Source organism: Augochlora pura, chromosome 2, assembly GCF_028453695.1.
Source record: "Augochlora pura isolate Apur16 chromosome 2, APUR_v2.2.1, whole genome shotgun sequence".
NCBI classification, from domain to species: Eukaryota; Metazoa; Arthropoda; class Insecta; order Hymenoptera; family Halictidae; genus Augochlora; species Augochlora pura.
This window is the reverse complement of record NC_135773.1, coordinates 5655188-5670427: the sequence shown is the minus strand read 5'-3', so window position 1 is coordinate 5670427 and position 15240 is coordinate 5655188. Positions and strand designations below refer to the sequence as shown.

At 43.3% G+C, this 15240-nt stretch overlaps 1 protein-coding gene across 10 annotated transcripts in view; it reads right to left on the bottom strand.

Annotated features, from left to right (window-relative positions):
* Positions 1 to 15240, bottom strand: part of Gro (TLE family member transcriptional corepressor groucho) — a 152161-nt gene that overhangs the window by 105096 nt on the left and 31825 nt on the right. For all 10 annotated transcript variants that reach the window (XR_013494631.1, XM_078187819.1, XM_078187809.1 and 7 more), the window contains one exon: positions 5176 to 5282. Coding sequence is in view for 9 of the 10 variants with exons in the window: in XM_078187819.1 (XP_078043945.1) it covers positions 5176 to 5282 (107 nt within the window). In the remaining variant the exon portion in view is untranslated. The remainder of the gene's footprint in view (positions 1 to 5175; positions 5283 to 15240) is intronic.

Sequence of the window (15240 nt, the reverse complement as noted above, 5' to 3'; positions counted from 1 at the left end):
ATCTGCAAACACATCATCCCACGCGCGATCCCGGAAAGAAACGCCTCGGAATATTATTTCTTCCAGCGGATTGTTGAAAAATTTAATTTGCCGCGTAAACGTGATTCGCCCGCGTGATCGAAGCTCCCCTCTGTATTTAAACGTCCGCGCGCGCCGTAACAAACGGTAAATTAACAATTAATTAAAACGCGCGCGGAACCGGCCGCGTATCGCAAATGAAAGACGAAACGTCGTCCGCCGGCGAGAGCTCGATCGAGGCAAATGGACGGTTTTTTATTTTTTCCGAGGTTGGAACTACGGATCTCGCGGATACACGCGGACTCCGGCGGGATGAACACACCCTGTACACACGCTTTCGTCGTTGCTTTCGCGCTTCTAGAGACGGAGGCAGAAGCGCAGCAACGGGCAAGAAGACGTCTGCCGGTTCTCCTTTGAGATTCGCAGCATCTTGCATTCGGAGGAAAAGATCGCGCGCGCGCGCGGGCTCTCTGTCTCTGGAAGCGAGATCGAGTTCTCTCCGGCGAAAATGCTTGCGGGAATAAAAAGAAACGAGATTATGGTGGCGTTAGCGGTGCGCCGCGGAGCAAGGAACGGAAAAGTATTGGCGGGCTGCATGGTATTTCGGTAAATACGCTCGTCCCACGTATTATATCCGCGGAGAAAAATCGCGCGGCCGCAGCATCGCCGCGAAAATAAAAATGGCTCCGGGCTCATTACACGCGAAATTCTCGTTTGATCTAAATTAAACTCTCTTTTAAGGTCTCTCTCTCTCTCTCTCTCTCTCTCTCTCTCGACTTACGAGTTTCTGTTACAGCAACCGAAACGCAAAATAAATGAGCACGAACAATCGTCCAGTTGGATGCTCTTGTATAATACTTACCAGAAAAACGACGATTCTACATCTCTCCGTACATAAAACTAAAATTGCTATTTATTTCATTCGAACAATATGCTCAGCATTGATTCTGTCTACGAAACTTTCGAATTACCTGGAAAAAGTGTATTTCGTTGACGTAATTCATGCGTATATACATTCACCGTTACAATCGAACATCGATAACGAAATTTAATAACCAAATAATGCCGTTGCAGCCGGCAATGAAAAAAAAAAATCATTTATCACAACATCGCTAACCAAATTTAATAACCAAATAATACTCCGTGATAAAACTCCATTTACAAATAAAGCCAAAAAGCGCTGGAAATGGGCGTTGAACGTTCGGGGAAACACACCCCGAGTGAAGTGTTCCCAAGTGTTGCGCCGTGCGTTTTTCTTTCGGCGGGAAAATATGCGATTATAATTTAACGATCGGGCGAAAAGAGGAAGAATTAGCGTCGAGAGAGAGAGAGAGAGAGAGAGAGAGAGCGAGCGGACTCCGCAAACTACCACCGAAACTCGTTGTTAAACTACCACCGGACAGAAATATCTTGACCACGAGAGCGTGTTGCCGGGCTAGAATGTAACAGCGGCGTTAACAGCGAAGCGCAAATTCGGTCGTCCACCTAACGGTTTCAACGGTATCGCGGCGCGCAAGATAATTAATGATACGTAAACGCAGACATTTGTACACACGGTCCTATTTCGGCGCGCACTCGAAAGTGAGCGTCGCACCAATAACGCTAACCGTTACGGCATCGGCCACCGCCGCCGCCGCTGCATCTGGATACAACTTGCCACAACGGCAATTGATAACCGTCCGGGACCGATAATCAATTACCATAAATCGCCGACATTCCGACGCGCCGTCGCGGCCGTTTCTTTTGTCGCCTGCGCGGATCGGTCGTTTTTACGGGACGGTCTCAGGTGCGCGCCACGTTCTATCCGTAAACAGTCATCAATCTGTCGATTAATCTTGCCGGACGAATAGAAAAATAACCGGCGAGCGACAAACATTCGTCCGACTATCGGCGCGTAATGGAACGATCCCGGGAAGCTCTTTACATCGGCAATCGAAAAATGACGGCTTCCGTGGCTCCGAGAATTTTCCGTTTTGTTTTAGAAACTCGATACAGCACTGTAATTCGATGACGTTTTCCTATTCTTAATTTAGTATGGATCGTAATTTCGGTATTAATTTCAATATAACGGAGATCGGTGAAACAGGTAACCACGGTTGCAAAAATCAACATCGGGACTATAGAAGGTTTGTGAAAAATATAAAAGCTCTTATAATTCTGACCAAATGTTTTACAAAGATACTAGCGCGTGGTTATCGCAAACATGGACGTTGAAGTTGTCTGTACTAACAACGAGAAATAATAAAATTTCGAAATCTGTATAGATGTGTCTGATAATGATGAAGGAACATTTTTAAAATCATGATATTCAACAGACAAGATTTTGCAAGTCTCGATTCTGCAAATATTGCAGAATTGCAAATATAAAAACTAATTGCTACTGCTGATTTTCAAGTGACATGTCTACACGATACAATTTTATTTTATCTTGTCTGTAACATGTTTTAAGCACGAAGCAAGAAAACGCGAAAGAATAGGAGAGTGTCGGGAACCTTGAGGCGGAGAAGCATCTTAAGCAATTATAAGATAATCGAGTGTCGGATTCGCTGACCAAGTTTCTGAAATGGAAAACTATCAGCTAAACGACAGCCGTCTGACAACTGCGAGATGCTCGAAAGGAAACGGGCACGGAACCGGCGGATAACCCGTTAAGCAACTACTAGATATCCATTAGCACTTCGTGACACGCGGCTCAAACAGAGCCATTACGCGCTTCTATTTCAATACATGGAAATACTTTTGATTGTTTGCGTTACACAAACATCAATACAGCCGACGAGTATTTCGAAAAATTTACGTATGCCTTATTTAGACGCTTATATTGCCGCGATACTCGCGCATTTATATCGTATCAAAATCGCAAGCTAAAATCTTCAACATTCAAGCAACTATTAAAGAAAAATAAAATGAATTAAAAAGAAAATGTGGTTCATTTTTATATATTTAAATTCATCGGAAAAAATGTACGTCTGCATAAATTTTTGCGGTATAATAACGAGATGAAATTAATAATAAGCAGCAATAAAAAAATTGTAAAATTTGTGTATATCTGCGACAATTATATTGCCGATTCTCATGTATTTATATCGTATGAAAGTACCAAGCTAAAATCTTCGACATTCAAGCAACTATTAAAGAAAATGAGATTCATTTTTATATCTTTAAATTCATCGGAAAAAATGTGCGTTTGCATAAATTTTGGCGGTATAATAATAAGATGAAATTAATAATCAGGACCCATAAAATTGTATCGAATACCAAGAAGTACGGTAAGCAACAATTTCGACTCGATTTCCAAGAAAGTGACAACGTCGACTGCAATTCGTCGCGCATCGAAGCCTTTATTAAAAATTCACGAGGTCTATTATTCGTCTCGGTTTCGTTAAATAAACTATTTCGAATCCGTGAGACGTTTGCGGTCGATATATCAACGATTAAAAATACCTCCGACGTGCGACGTTTTGCCAGTAGTATATTAAAGTTGTCAGCGGACCATAATGTCAAAGTATGACGGCATCCGTCGCTCGCGTCGACGACGACGACGTCGAAATAGACGCGGCGCGACGGTGCAAGATCGTCGGCGGAGCGCAAGGTGTTAAATAAAAGGGAGACCACCGCGGTGGAATATTTCGACAATATTCGCGTGACGTTCCTAAAATAAAAAATATTAATAAGTAAAGAAATAGTATATTAAGTAAACGAACCGCAGAGATAATTGAAACGATTTTTACGCGTTACTGTACTTATAGTAACTTTGACGCATATACTAACATTTTTGTATTACTTATGTAATAACTATACGATATTTATTTTATTTTTATTTTATTTATTTTAGTAATCGCGAAAGGTATATTAGATGCAAATTTGAAATAATTTTTCTAGCTTCTAGTATTTCCAGTAAACTAAGTCTCGTGACTCATATAACAGTTAGACTTTCAACAATTTTTTAAATTTAAGCCTTGGCGATGTAATAATTTAATATTGGCGATACAGTAAAATAATTTTGGTGACATAGTAAAATAATTTTGGCGATATAGTAAAATAATTTTTTCGATATAGTAAAATAATTTTGGCGATACAGTAAAATAATTCTGTAACTTGTTACAAAAATTTCAACGACACCGCAGAGTCTCCCCACGAGCGCAAAGGGTTGACAGTCCCAGCGACGCGTCGAAAACGGAAAATAAGCCGCAGAAGATTCGCAGTCGGAACCGCCGCGCGTATCGATGTCACGAAGTTAATTGAAAAGAGTCCGTTTCCCCGGCTGCGGCGTAATTACCAAAAAAGAAAAAAGAAGAAGAAGAAGAAAAAATCGGTCGGAGACGAGCGGGTGAAAGCGTTCGAGCGAAAGAATAGGAAATATCACAAAGGGGTATAGGCGAAGAATAGTTCGCCGGGGAATCGAGGAGCCCGTGGAACGCCGCTCGATGTAACCGGCGCGGCGCACTGTGCCCCGGGTTTGAATCTATCGGTATAGAGAATCAATCGATCGGCGACGGTTAACGGACAACGGTTCCCTGACTCCGAGACGAATAGCGAGAGTCAACCTTTATCCAATCCCCGTCGACTTTCACTCGTCGCCTCGTTACTCGCGTTCGCGAAAACCGTTCGATCCGACCGCGGAGGACATCGCGCGGCTTGGCAAGAAGAGAAGAGAAGAGAAGAGGCAGGACGGAGCAAGACAAGGAGGCGAGGCGAGGCGAGGCGAGGCGAGGCGAGGCGAGGCGAGGCGAAGCGAGGCGAGGCAACGCGTTATTAGGAGCCCGAGAGAGGCAGTCGAGCAAACAATTCGAACTTTCCACTCCCGGGTAAGAGAGTTCGAAGCGATCGGGGGCGCGCACCGTTAACAGGAGGACGCGAGCAAGCAACAACCGCCGCGAAACACCGAATGGAAGACGATGGAACAGGAGAACTGCGTGAAGCAAGGTGGCAAGAGGAGGGAGGGAGGGGGTGGGTGGGTGGGTGGGAGAACGGAAGCGAGGGAACGGGAGAAGACAGATCCCGGGAAACATCGGCGTCAATAATCGTGGATCTTCAAGAAACCAGAGGAGCGGTGGGGATGAATAGACGGGAAAGGGAGGGACGATCGCGGAAAGAAAAACAAAGAAGGAGCGAGAGACCGGTAATGCGAGAGTCGAAGAAAGGAGAAAGACTCACGAGTGGTTCTGTTGCTGGATGAAATTGAATTCCTCTTTGATCCTCTCGCAAGTGTCAGCCACCGTGAATTTCAGCCCTCCCGCAGCCCCGCCGCTTCCTCCGCCACCCTGGAACAAAAAATATATATATGTATGTATATATGTCTCTCTCTGTGTGTGTGTGTATATATATATATATATCTACTAGAGAAGGGGAATTCGATTAGCATACGGGACAAAGCTGCCGCGAAAAAGAACCGGAAATAGATCAGATGAATGGAGGTGCGATGCACTCGTAAACGCACTTCTGAGCATCGCGCGTGTTAACCTCCGTTTGCCAGATCGAATGTCAAACCTAATTCTGTGACACGTAAATGCAGCTTTATTGCTACATTAATTCTTCACTGAGAAATCGCTGAAACTCGATAAAATCAAAGAAATTTATTTAGTCAGATTAAGTCTGGGAAGTTGAATTCGTTTTTTGCGTTTTGCGAAGCGCGAGACAGTTTGATTCCTGAGAGAATTTGCAGTAACATTTTCCTTAGTGCAAATGCAATACGCGACTTTGTTAAGGAGTTATTAACGAAAAACGGTGACCAATCAGAGAGGAGATCAGTTGTCGCGAGGCAGCCGAACCAATGAGCAGAAGTGGGTGTCTTCCACCTGTTCGCCTCGCGCCAATCAAGCTCGCCTCTCACTGATCACTGTTTTTTTATTAACAACTCGTAAACAAAGCCGCGGATTGCATTTTCGCTAAGGAAATAGTTACTTCAAATGCCTTAAATAATTATGCATTTTATTCTTCACAGTACAATGTAGCTGCGAGTGATACGATATGATTTTGTAAATGAATTGCTTCCTTGTACTTCGTCAATTGCCCACTGAGAAGATATTGCATTATTTATTGAAAACAGTTTTTTAATATCATATTTTTAACTTAGTTTGGCTGTGAAATAGACATGGAATATTAAGTAGTTGCTAGACAGTTTTATTCGACTCTTGCGAAATTTTCATAAATAGTGAAAGCAAAATTCTAATAAAAAGTTGCGGATTTTATACATTTACGACAGACATAATATAACGTAATTGAGAATAGCGCGGAGTTAATTGAAGAAATTTCTCGATAATTGCATTTCTCTTTGCAATTGATACCATCCATTCTAATTGGACACGAAAACTCGCCAAACACCATGCTCACAGTAATTCCAAGTAATCTCTGTACACACAAGAAAAGTCTAATAAAACCGCATGAATTTCAAGTCCGGTAATCACACCGTTCCACTCGAAAAACAATCTAACCAAAAATCGGACACTTATCTGGGGAAAAGAATCTGAAATTCCAAGCTTAACTATTACTGCGAATAACTCTAAACTGTAATCAATGTCCGACGCGCGAATGGTGCCTACGTATGAAACTCGATCTTGCTTCTAACTATGAAAACACGGAGCCCGCGGTCTTCATTTCTAATTACGTGGCTCGAAGTGTTAGAACAGTCTATGATTACCTCAAAGAACCGGCTACGCCGAGCAGTTTCCAGCCGAGACAAAAATCTCGGGGTATCCGATGTCCGAGCAACTTCACCGGGGTTAACAAGCGAGATCTTTCTTTCCCGCTCTAGCGTGTCCCGCTCCCATCCCTCGTTCTTGCCGAGATTATGCAACCCGAACGATAACGTCGATGCCCAGGCCAGCGGCGCCGAGAGAAAGATAGGGGAACTGAGAGTGACGGCGAGAGCGAGAAAAAGAGAGAGAGAGGGAGAGAGAGAGAGAGGAGGGTGTGAGAGAGAGGCGGAGACAGGGAGAGGAAGGTTGCATGGACAAAACACGGTGGAAAAATCTCGTTAAAGGGCGCGGAAAAACGGGGAAATCTCGTTACACGGGAGACCAGGTACACGGTCGCGTTTCGCGTTACACTGGACCACGAGCCTCGCCGCGAATAAATCCTAACAAATCCGAATTTAAAGGGGAGACCGCGATCGCGGTTCTCGTTCCTCTCGCTCGGTTCGGGGTACACGTCTGTAAACCGTAACGAGGTTAAAGTCGAAGATGACAAGCAACCAGCATCAAATGGCCTTCGGCCGCATAAGGCACACGTAGAGACGGAGGAACGGAGGAACGGAGGAGCGAGCGAGGGAACCAGGTATAAAATACGAGCGTCTCCGCGGGCTTGGAGGGAGTAGAAGGCAAGGCCTGAAGAGGCAAGGATGAAGGGCCATGAAGGCGTTCTTAATGAGACCCATTCCACCAGGTAGCACGAGGTTTCTGAATCCACGGGTTCTTCAAGCCCGGCCGGCGCGCGGCGTGTACCACCGTGCCGCTCTACCGCTTCAAATTACGGAGAAAAGGATCGAGTCTTCCCGATGACAGTAATGATTACGTTACACACCACCGTCCGCGGTCATGTCAATCGAATTTCGTGAGTGCACTCGAACATGCCTTCTCGCTCGCCCGGAGGATATCTTGAGAGCAACCGATCCCTTCGGCTACGCGTGCTTCTTTTCAACCGATTTTTAGCCGGAGGGGAGAATGATTTCGCGTCCCTCCTTTCTACGTTCGATGCGTTATTGCGAGGACAACCGACGCGGCAATGTGATCTTTCTTTGATCTGCGGTGACCTCCATTCGTATTCGGACACTTTCTAAAAAAAACGCAACAACTTTCTCGAAACTGGACCAAATGATTCGAACCTGCGAATACTTTGTTGCAATTTTGCTGTTACTTGGATTGAAAAAAGAAACTAATGGATTAAACTAAGTTCGATAGTTTTCTAGACATAAAAACAATTTTACGAACTACTTCATTGTATTTTTTGTACGCTCGGAATCTTAAAAGCAACGACGTGAGATCGGCAGATTTCCGATCCGATTTCCATTGTCAGGAATATGTACGCAGGTCTGGGGCGACGCGTTTTCGCGAGTAAAACGGATGGGATCTTTTTCGCAATCAAATCATTAATCCGATACGCTTACCGAGAGGGGTGACGCGGGGACACGGGAATTGGACTGGGGGCTCGCGTCATCGAACGTCAATATTGCGCATCAGCGTGAAAACAAGAGGGAATTTCGGGCCGAATGACAAAATCGCCCGATAAAGAGAAATATTCCCAGCCGGGCGGCGTTAAATGGTCAATGACTGTCCACCGGCTGGAAAATTCCCAGTTTTCGGGGCAACGGCGGCCTCTCTCTCCCGTAGAATGATTTGGCCACTTGTTGAATTCGAAACGGGGAGAGTAGTTGTCGGTGGTAAAATGGTTTGAGAACAGATCGGGGAAGAGGACGCCGGTGGGCCTCACTTGTTGCAATCATCAAATGGAACAGTCATCGAACAGGTTGTTGTTCCGATGGTTAACCCCGGCAGCGTACACACATCCGTTATGTGATACGGCTAGCCGACGACGATTCGTTTCCATGAAAATTTTCGCGCTGCGCGCTGTCGGCTTTTCGCCGTCGACGATAACTCGCGCTATCGATCCGAAACTTGTCACTGAAAATTTCTTTGTAATGCTCGGAATGATCGGACCCGACATCGTAATAGCGTGATCGAATAACGCGTGTTTTTTCCAACCGAATTCAATCGTACTTCGCGCTGGCGTTACAATAGATACCAAAATTGGGCATTATTCTGATCTATTATTCTGGAATAGTTGTTTAAATGAACACCTTTTTCTAGTTTGAATATTTTAATCAAATGACGATTATTCATTATTCGTAACAAATCGTTCTATCTATATAGTGGAATAATTTCTCACTTTTTATTCGAATATATTATTATATTAAAGCTTCTCTTTCTTCCAAGGGATTATTATTAACATTATTTCCGCAATAAATATCACATATTCTGAAACATGTGGTCGCAATTACTGTGCTCAATTTTTCTGGCATTTTCAAATCCAGATTTATATAATATTAATTCTAGCGTGAAATAACGTGCTGCACATTGTTGCATAAAGAAAAGTGAATTTAATAGAGGAAAAAAGCAATTTAACCGCAACATAAATTGTTGCGTGCTTTCACTTGATGTATCATCGTAATTGACGCGACTTTCACCGTTAGCGAGAAAATGCGAACATTGTTGCTAAATATCTTGTAGCCGACCGATGGTCTGCACTTTCGGTGTTACGTAACGTGGTATCTTCGCGATGGTCCGCGTTTCACAAAGTTGCAACGAAATTGTCGCGCGCGATTCTTAATTAATCGCAGGGTAGCAGAAGTTAAATAAAGATTCCACCGACCTCGCTCGTTTTTAGCACATTATTAAAAATTTCTGGCAGCAACGAGGAACATTTTTATTGTCATTGGGAAATCGATAAAAATAATAGCGTGCCTATAACATCCTGACACCAGCCTGACACAAAATGACAGTTTGCTGGCATCCTTTCCGCGGTGTACAAACTTAGAGAACTCAATTAGGTCAGCTGTTGCTAAATTTTTGGTCATCGAAGCGGTTCTGCTTATTTCGTCTGCCGAGTTTTCCCTAAATAATCGCGTTCACTAAAATACTCGCGACCATTTCAGAAGCGCGCGAACATTTCGAGCAGTGCGATCCGAACCACGAACGTTCTCAATCTTTATCATTTATCGCCATTATAATGTACTTAATTTTAAACCAACAAGATAAAGTAGTTTAACAAACCGTAAAATTGAGGGAAAGGTAAAAAGATTAATGCAATGAAGAAATGAGATAAAACGTGACAAGGTTAAGATAAAATTATTTACACTATACACAAAGAATCGATCAACGTACAGGAAACGTTATTCCTAGAAGTAAAGTAAAAAATATGTCAATTAAATAAGGAGTAAAAATTAATAGGAAAAAAGGTAACCTTCAAAAAGCAAATATTTAATTATTTTAGTTTTACATTTTTGCATCTCTTTTTATTGTTTCAAAGTTTCAGCATTAAACCTTATCAAAATTATTTTATAAAAGATGAATATCATTGAATAGTATATTTCGCTTACGTAATGTAAAACTAATAAAATATAATCTAAAATCGAACACCTGAATAACTAATAATTTTATTGAATCGTTTATTTCACAATAAAGTTTTCTTTAACATAATTGTTTAATTTCTCATACGTACTATTGCTCGCTCTTCCTCAAAAACCCGATGCATTCGAAAACGAAGGTAACGAAAACGTTTGTCACCTACGACGAAGAACGTCCGAATTCACCGAGAATTACGGGAAGACGGGGACAAGTGTTTCGCCCGGCGATTTTTCTTCGTCGGCGAGCAGTGATCAACGGAAACCATCGTCGAAAACGTCCGCGCCGCCTTCACCAACAACCCGACAGGGAACGGCGGTGCAGGTCGGCGACGCATGAATTTTTCCTCGTTTTTCTCTCTTTCCTTTAATTACGTGGCCCTCTTTCTTCTTTTTTTTCGATGGTTCTTTGACGCGACTATCGGATTTTGCTCTTTGAGCTTAACGATTCACACATATTCACCGGCGCTCAAGCGGGCGGGCGGGCGCGCGTGCGCGAAAGACGAGTCGTCGCGCGTCAATGCTCAACGCTGATCAAAAGGACGATTCGTAATCGTAAAAATCAATTTTTCAATAATTCTCTCCTTTGCCTCGGCCGCGAGCCGTCCAATCATCCGTGCGTTTCACCGGCTCTGTCAAAACTGTTATTAACGAGGGAAGACAAAAGTCTTCCGTTCCCGAGGCGGACCGACGCGAGCGCGCGCGCGCGCCCGCGCGTTAGGGAGACAAAGACGGGAAAAGAGCGACAGAAACGGAGTGAACTAGATGAAGAGGGAGCGAAAGAGAGTGAGAGAGAGAGAGAGAGAGAGAGAAAGAGAAAGCACGCTTCTGGCCGCGTTTCTATGTAACGCGGCCTTTGTATTCATTGTCTGCCCGATTCCCCTTTCACACCAATGAGATCAATGAAGGAGCACGCGTTCGTTCATGTGTTTGGCCGCGCTGGTGTGCAGCACACGCGTGCGTGCGTGTGCGAGCGGCTGGGTGGGTGGACGGGTGTGCGCGCACGCAGGATCGCATCGAAAAACCGGCTGGTTCACTTTGTTGCCGGGAGATAATGGCCGCGCGAATCGTAAATAAGGTAATAGGTCTTCGGAGAGCCGTCGATCGACCAAAGGCCGGATGACGTAAGCGAGAGAAGCCCCTTAAGGGCGCGCTCAAAACTTCCAGGAAAAGGACGATTGATTGAAACGCGTGTGTGGTCGAACGGCTGACCCTTTGGCTTCCAAGCGGAACATTTTTGCGAAGTCCGATCGAACCCGAGATAAAAACGGCGAACCAGGACACGAACCCTTTCGAAACGGAGCCCTTTTGCTGCTCGGGGTCGTTAATCCACTTTCGAAAAGTCGATCCTTTTCGGCAGATCCCGGAAATATTCGTTCCCGGAGAAACTCGAGAGCGGTTCGAACGCGTACGAACGCGTGTACACGTACGCGAATATCGAACGGAACGTGTTACAGATCATTATATTTTATTCGCTCGTCGGGCTGTTCGATGCGTATCGTGTATCTTTATCGAGGAACGCAAGCGATAATCGGTAATAGATCAGAAAATAATTGCAGCGGAACGGCGCGCGTAACAGTTTATCTCGTAACGATTCTTCCCATCGTAATACGATTTATTTTCTACTTTCATTAAACGGAGATTTAACTCGACCGATCCGTTTTACAGGTCGTGTGCATTCATCAACGGCGACAACGATAATATTGGCGTGTCTGCAGCCAATGTTACTAGATGTAAAACAAGTCTCTATAAACTAATTTACTGACTTCCCACCGTTCGACAAAAGCTACGCTTTTGATTTTTCTTCGAGCTCCTCGAAAGTGAAAACTTGAAATTGCTGAGCAATCTATGTACATCAAAAAATTATATAAATAAAAAAAAACAAAGGCTGAATATGAGAGCTCTGAGAAACAATTCTATAAAAAAAATCAAATACAAACACAGAGTAATTTATCAATATTTCTGGCTAAATTAATCTGTAGTTGTATGCAATACAATTAACGCAATATTAATTAATTAAATATAAAAAATTGAATGCAATATTAGCAATTCAGAATTTCGTTCGGATTTCGTAAAAAAAGGTAAGCAAATGCGTCAGAAGTATCAGAATGCAGAACTTCTCTGCAAGCAGTGAGACACGCCAGGTTTAATTATTAATCCATTGCAAATCTACGCATTAAATGGGACTGCAGCACGCGTGCAGCTTTTTCATGTAATGAAACTTTACACCGTCGCACCGGTTAACGCGATCGATGCACTTTTTTCATCCACCGCAAAAAGCCAAGTGTAAATGACTTCGATCGTCGACGGTGTTGTTGACATCATTTTTTTTTCCGTGGAACTGGATATTCATTTGCATTCTGACATTCGATATGCAATCATGACTTTTCAATGCGCCGATTGAAGCATAATAACGCGCACGACCAGACTGCGGGTTTAGCACGTGTACAAGGAAAATGAGCGAGAGCTTCTTTCCAATCATAAATAATAATAATAATAATATTTTAAATATTTCATTATATTATTACCGATTTACTATCAATTCTCAATTCTGCGTAATAATTTTATCGAATCTACTCAATACAATTTATGGTAAATTCGATGCAATATTACCAAAGTCTTGCGCAAGCGTAGCTGAGACAAATCACGCGTTGCAACGCGTCCGCGAACGCGACGCAGATTCCGTCGAGTCTCCTCGCGAATATTATTTTCGACGGTGGAGTTTTCCACGGTGTCCTCGTTTTATTCAGCGGAAAGGTGTCTAATTGGATGAGTCACCGATATCGGAAATTATTCAAATCATGCTACCGGCGCTGTTGAAAGTCAGACCCGCGGAGCTGATGCAGCCGCACTTGAATAAACATCGGACGCATCGATATGCAGCCAACTTTGGCGAATAGGCGCGCGCGCGCGCGCGAGCGAGAGCGAGCTTTGCGTGCGTGCGTGCACGGCCATGGCTGATAGTATATTCTGCGCAAATAACAGTCTAGGCTAGCGGTAACCATCGGAGAGGCCTCTCATTCGGCTCTATCCCCTTCTATATAGCCTCTGATCGAGGCAGAACGGAGGGTCTAAGGGAACCAGAACGAGAGGATTAATGAAGATGAAGTAGAAGAACCATCGTCGATGAAATGAGGGCTAGAGCCCGGTACAGAGGGTCATACCCGCACGGCCCTAGTCCCTTCTATGCCGTCCGAGGAGAGACGTAAAGTGGGGGCACCAACATAGACGGAGTGAGGCAATTAACACGTTAGCCATGGACGTCGCATATTTCTCGTAATCACCGTTTGATGTTTTACCAGCGGACAGAGAGCTAAATAAGTTCTGCGCGCGCGTTGCTGTTCGCGGTGGCGTGATGCAACTTCCGCGGAATCGATGAAATTGGGTTAAAAAGAAATCTTGCCGTCGAGGTAGCACGTCGAGGAGAATTCTTAGAATCGGATTATAATCGGATTGTAGCGGCAAAGTATCGCATTTATTTGTATTCCATATTAGAATCACGGCGATAAAAGCACCTCAAAGTGGAGTGAACAATTAGAGACTCGAAGTAACTTTTATATTTTTGTCTGTATCTCCACAAAAACTTAAAACAAACTAGTATATTTGTATATTTCTGTATCAGAAATAATTAATATATATATATATTAAATAATTCTGTATCAGAACGTATAAATATAGTTCTATTTTTATTTAAATTTACGTATAATTATGCGCAACACTGTATCGCATACGGCGATACGATGAAACATCTACATGCTAAACTGTTGAAAAACTGGGACGTTGAGAAAAAAAGGAGGGGCCAAATTTTCCTCGCTCGTCCGAGTATCAATCGTAACAAGTTGACGAACAAAAAAAACTCATTCATAGTAAATACTGCATTACTCACGACAATAACGTAGTCGCTGGTGATCAATAGTAATTTATGTAGCTTTAAATATAGTCACTGAAGAAAGAGATCGGAAAAAGAGCGAGATTCGCAAGAAGCAAATAGAGAAGACGGAATTACATTTTTCATTGCGAGTTCCTGTTATTAAATGCTTTTTCTCGTACAATGTTGTAACTAGAATGCATTCGATATACCTGTGAGTTGGAATCCGAGTGGCGTGAGTTGTATTTGCATCATTGCAAGAACCGGGGGAATTATTGCGTGCTACATGTCTATCGATTTATTGACGAAATTTATTGTTAAGACAATTTTGCAGTTAACTGATGGCAACTTTGCCATTTATTTCTTTCGTCTTTTCTAAAATTTTATCAATAATCAAACTTAACATACAACTTAATAAATTCTGCACCGCTTTGTTATTACTATAGAAGAAGCAATACACAAACACATGTTGACCAGTTATTTTTCGAAAGATCACGACGTTCGGCATTTTCGTATGCAAACACAGCTTCTTTCGCGGTGCGTCGATGGCAAGATGCATTTGATATTGCAGGTGTCTATAAATAACCGGAAATGTTAATTTGCAGGTTGATGTTTCTCCGGAGTGAAAAAGTTGCATTGCCAGACCGACGACGTTTAATGAAAAAAAGGAAAAAAAAGAAAGAAAAAAAGAAGAGAAGTTTATCACCGGACGACACGCGTTTAATTACCTTTGATGTATGTAAACACACGCTCCGTTGCAAATATACCTGGATAAATTACCATAAACGAGGCAGATAGACTAATTACACGGCGAAAAAGTGTAGCGCGCGGCGTAGAATAGCGGCGTGTCTAATTTATTGAAACGGATGAGAAGAAAAACGAAACGCGCCGGTTGCACAACCAAGTCCTTTCCTATTTACCAGGTGACTGTCGGTGAACTATTATGCACGTGGAAGCGAGCACTTACGCGCTTCGCGATCGAAGAAGAAGTCGCGGAACAAAGTGAAAAGAGAGAACCCCGCTCGTCCATCAATGTTCGTCGCGCGCTCGCGTCGCGCCGATACGATTGTTTTACAACCGGAGGTATGAATAATTACACGTTGGGCATAGTATCGGAAAACTTCACGCGCGGTAAGTACCTGTAATAGATCATTATTATGCTGTTTAAATAGGCGCGACGATTTATGAGTTCCGTTGAAAAGACGTGTCAGCTCGTTTCTTGCTCGTTGCATGGAAA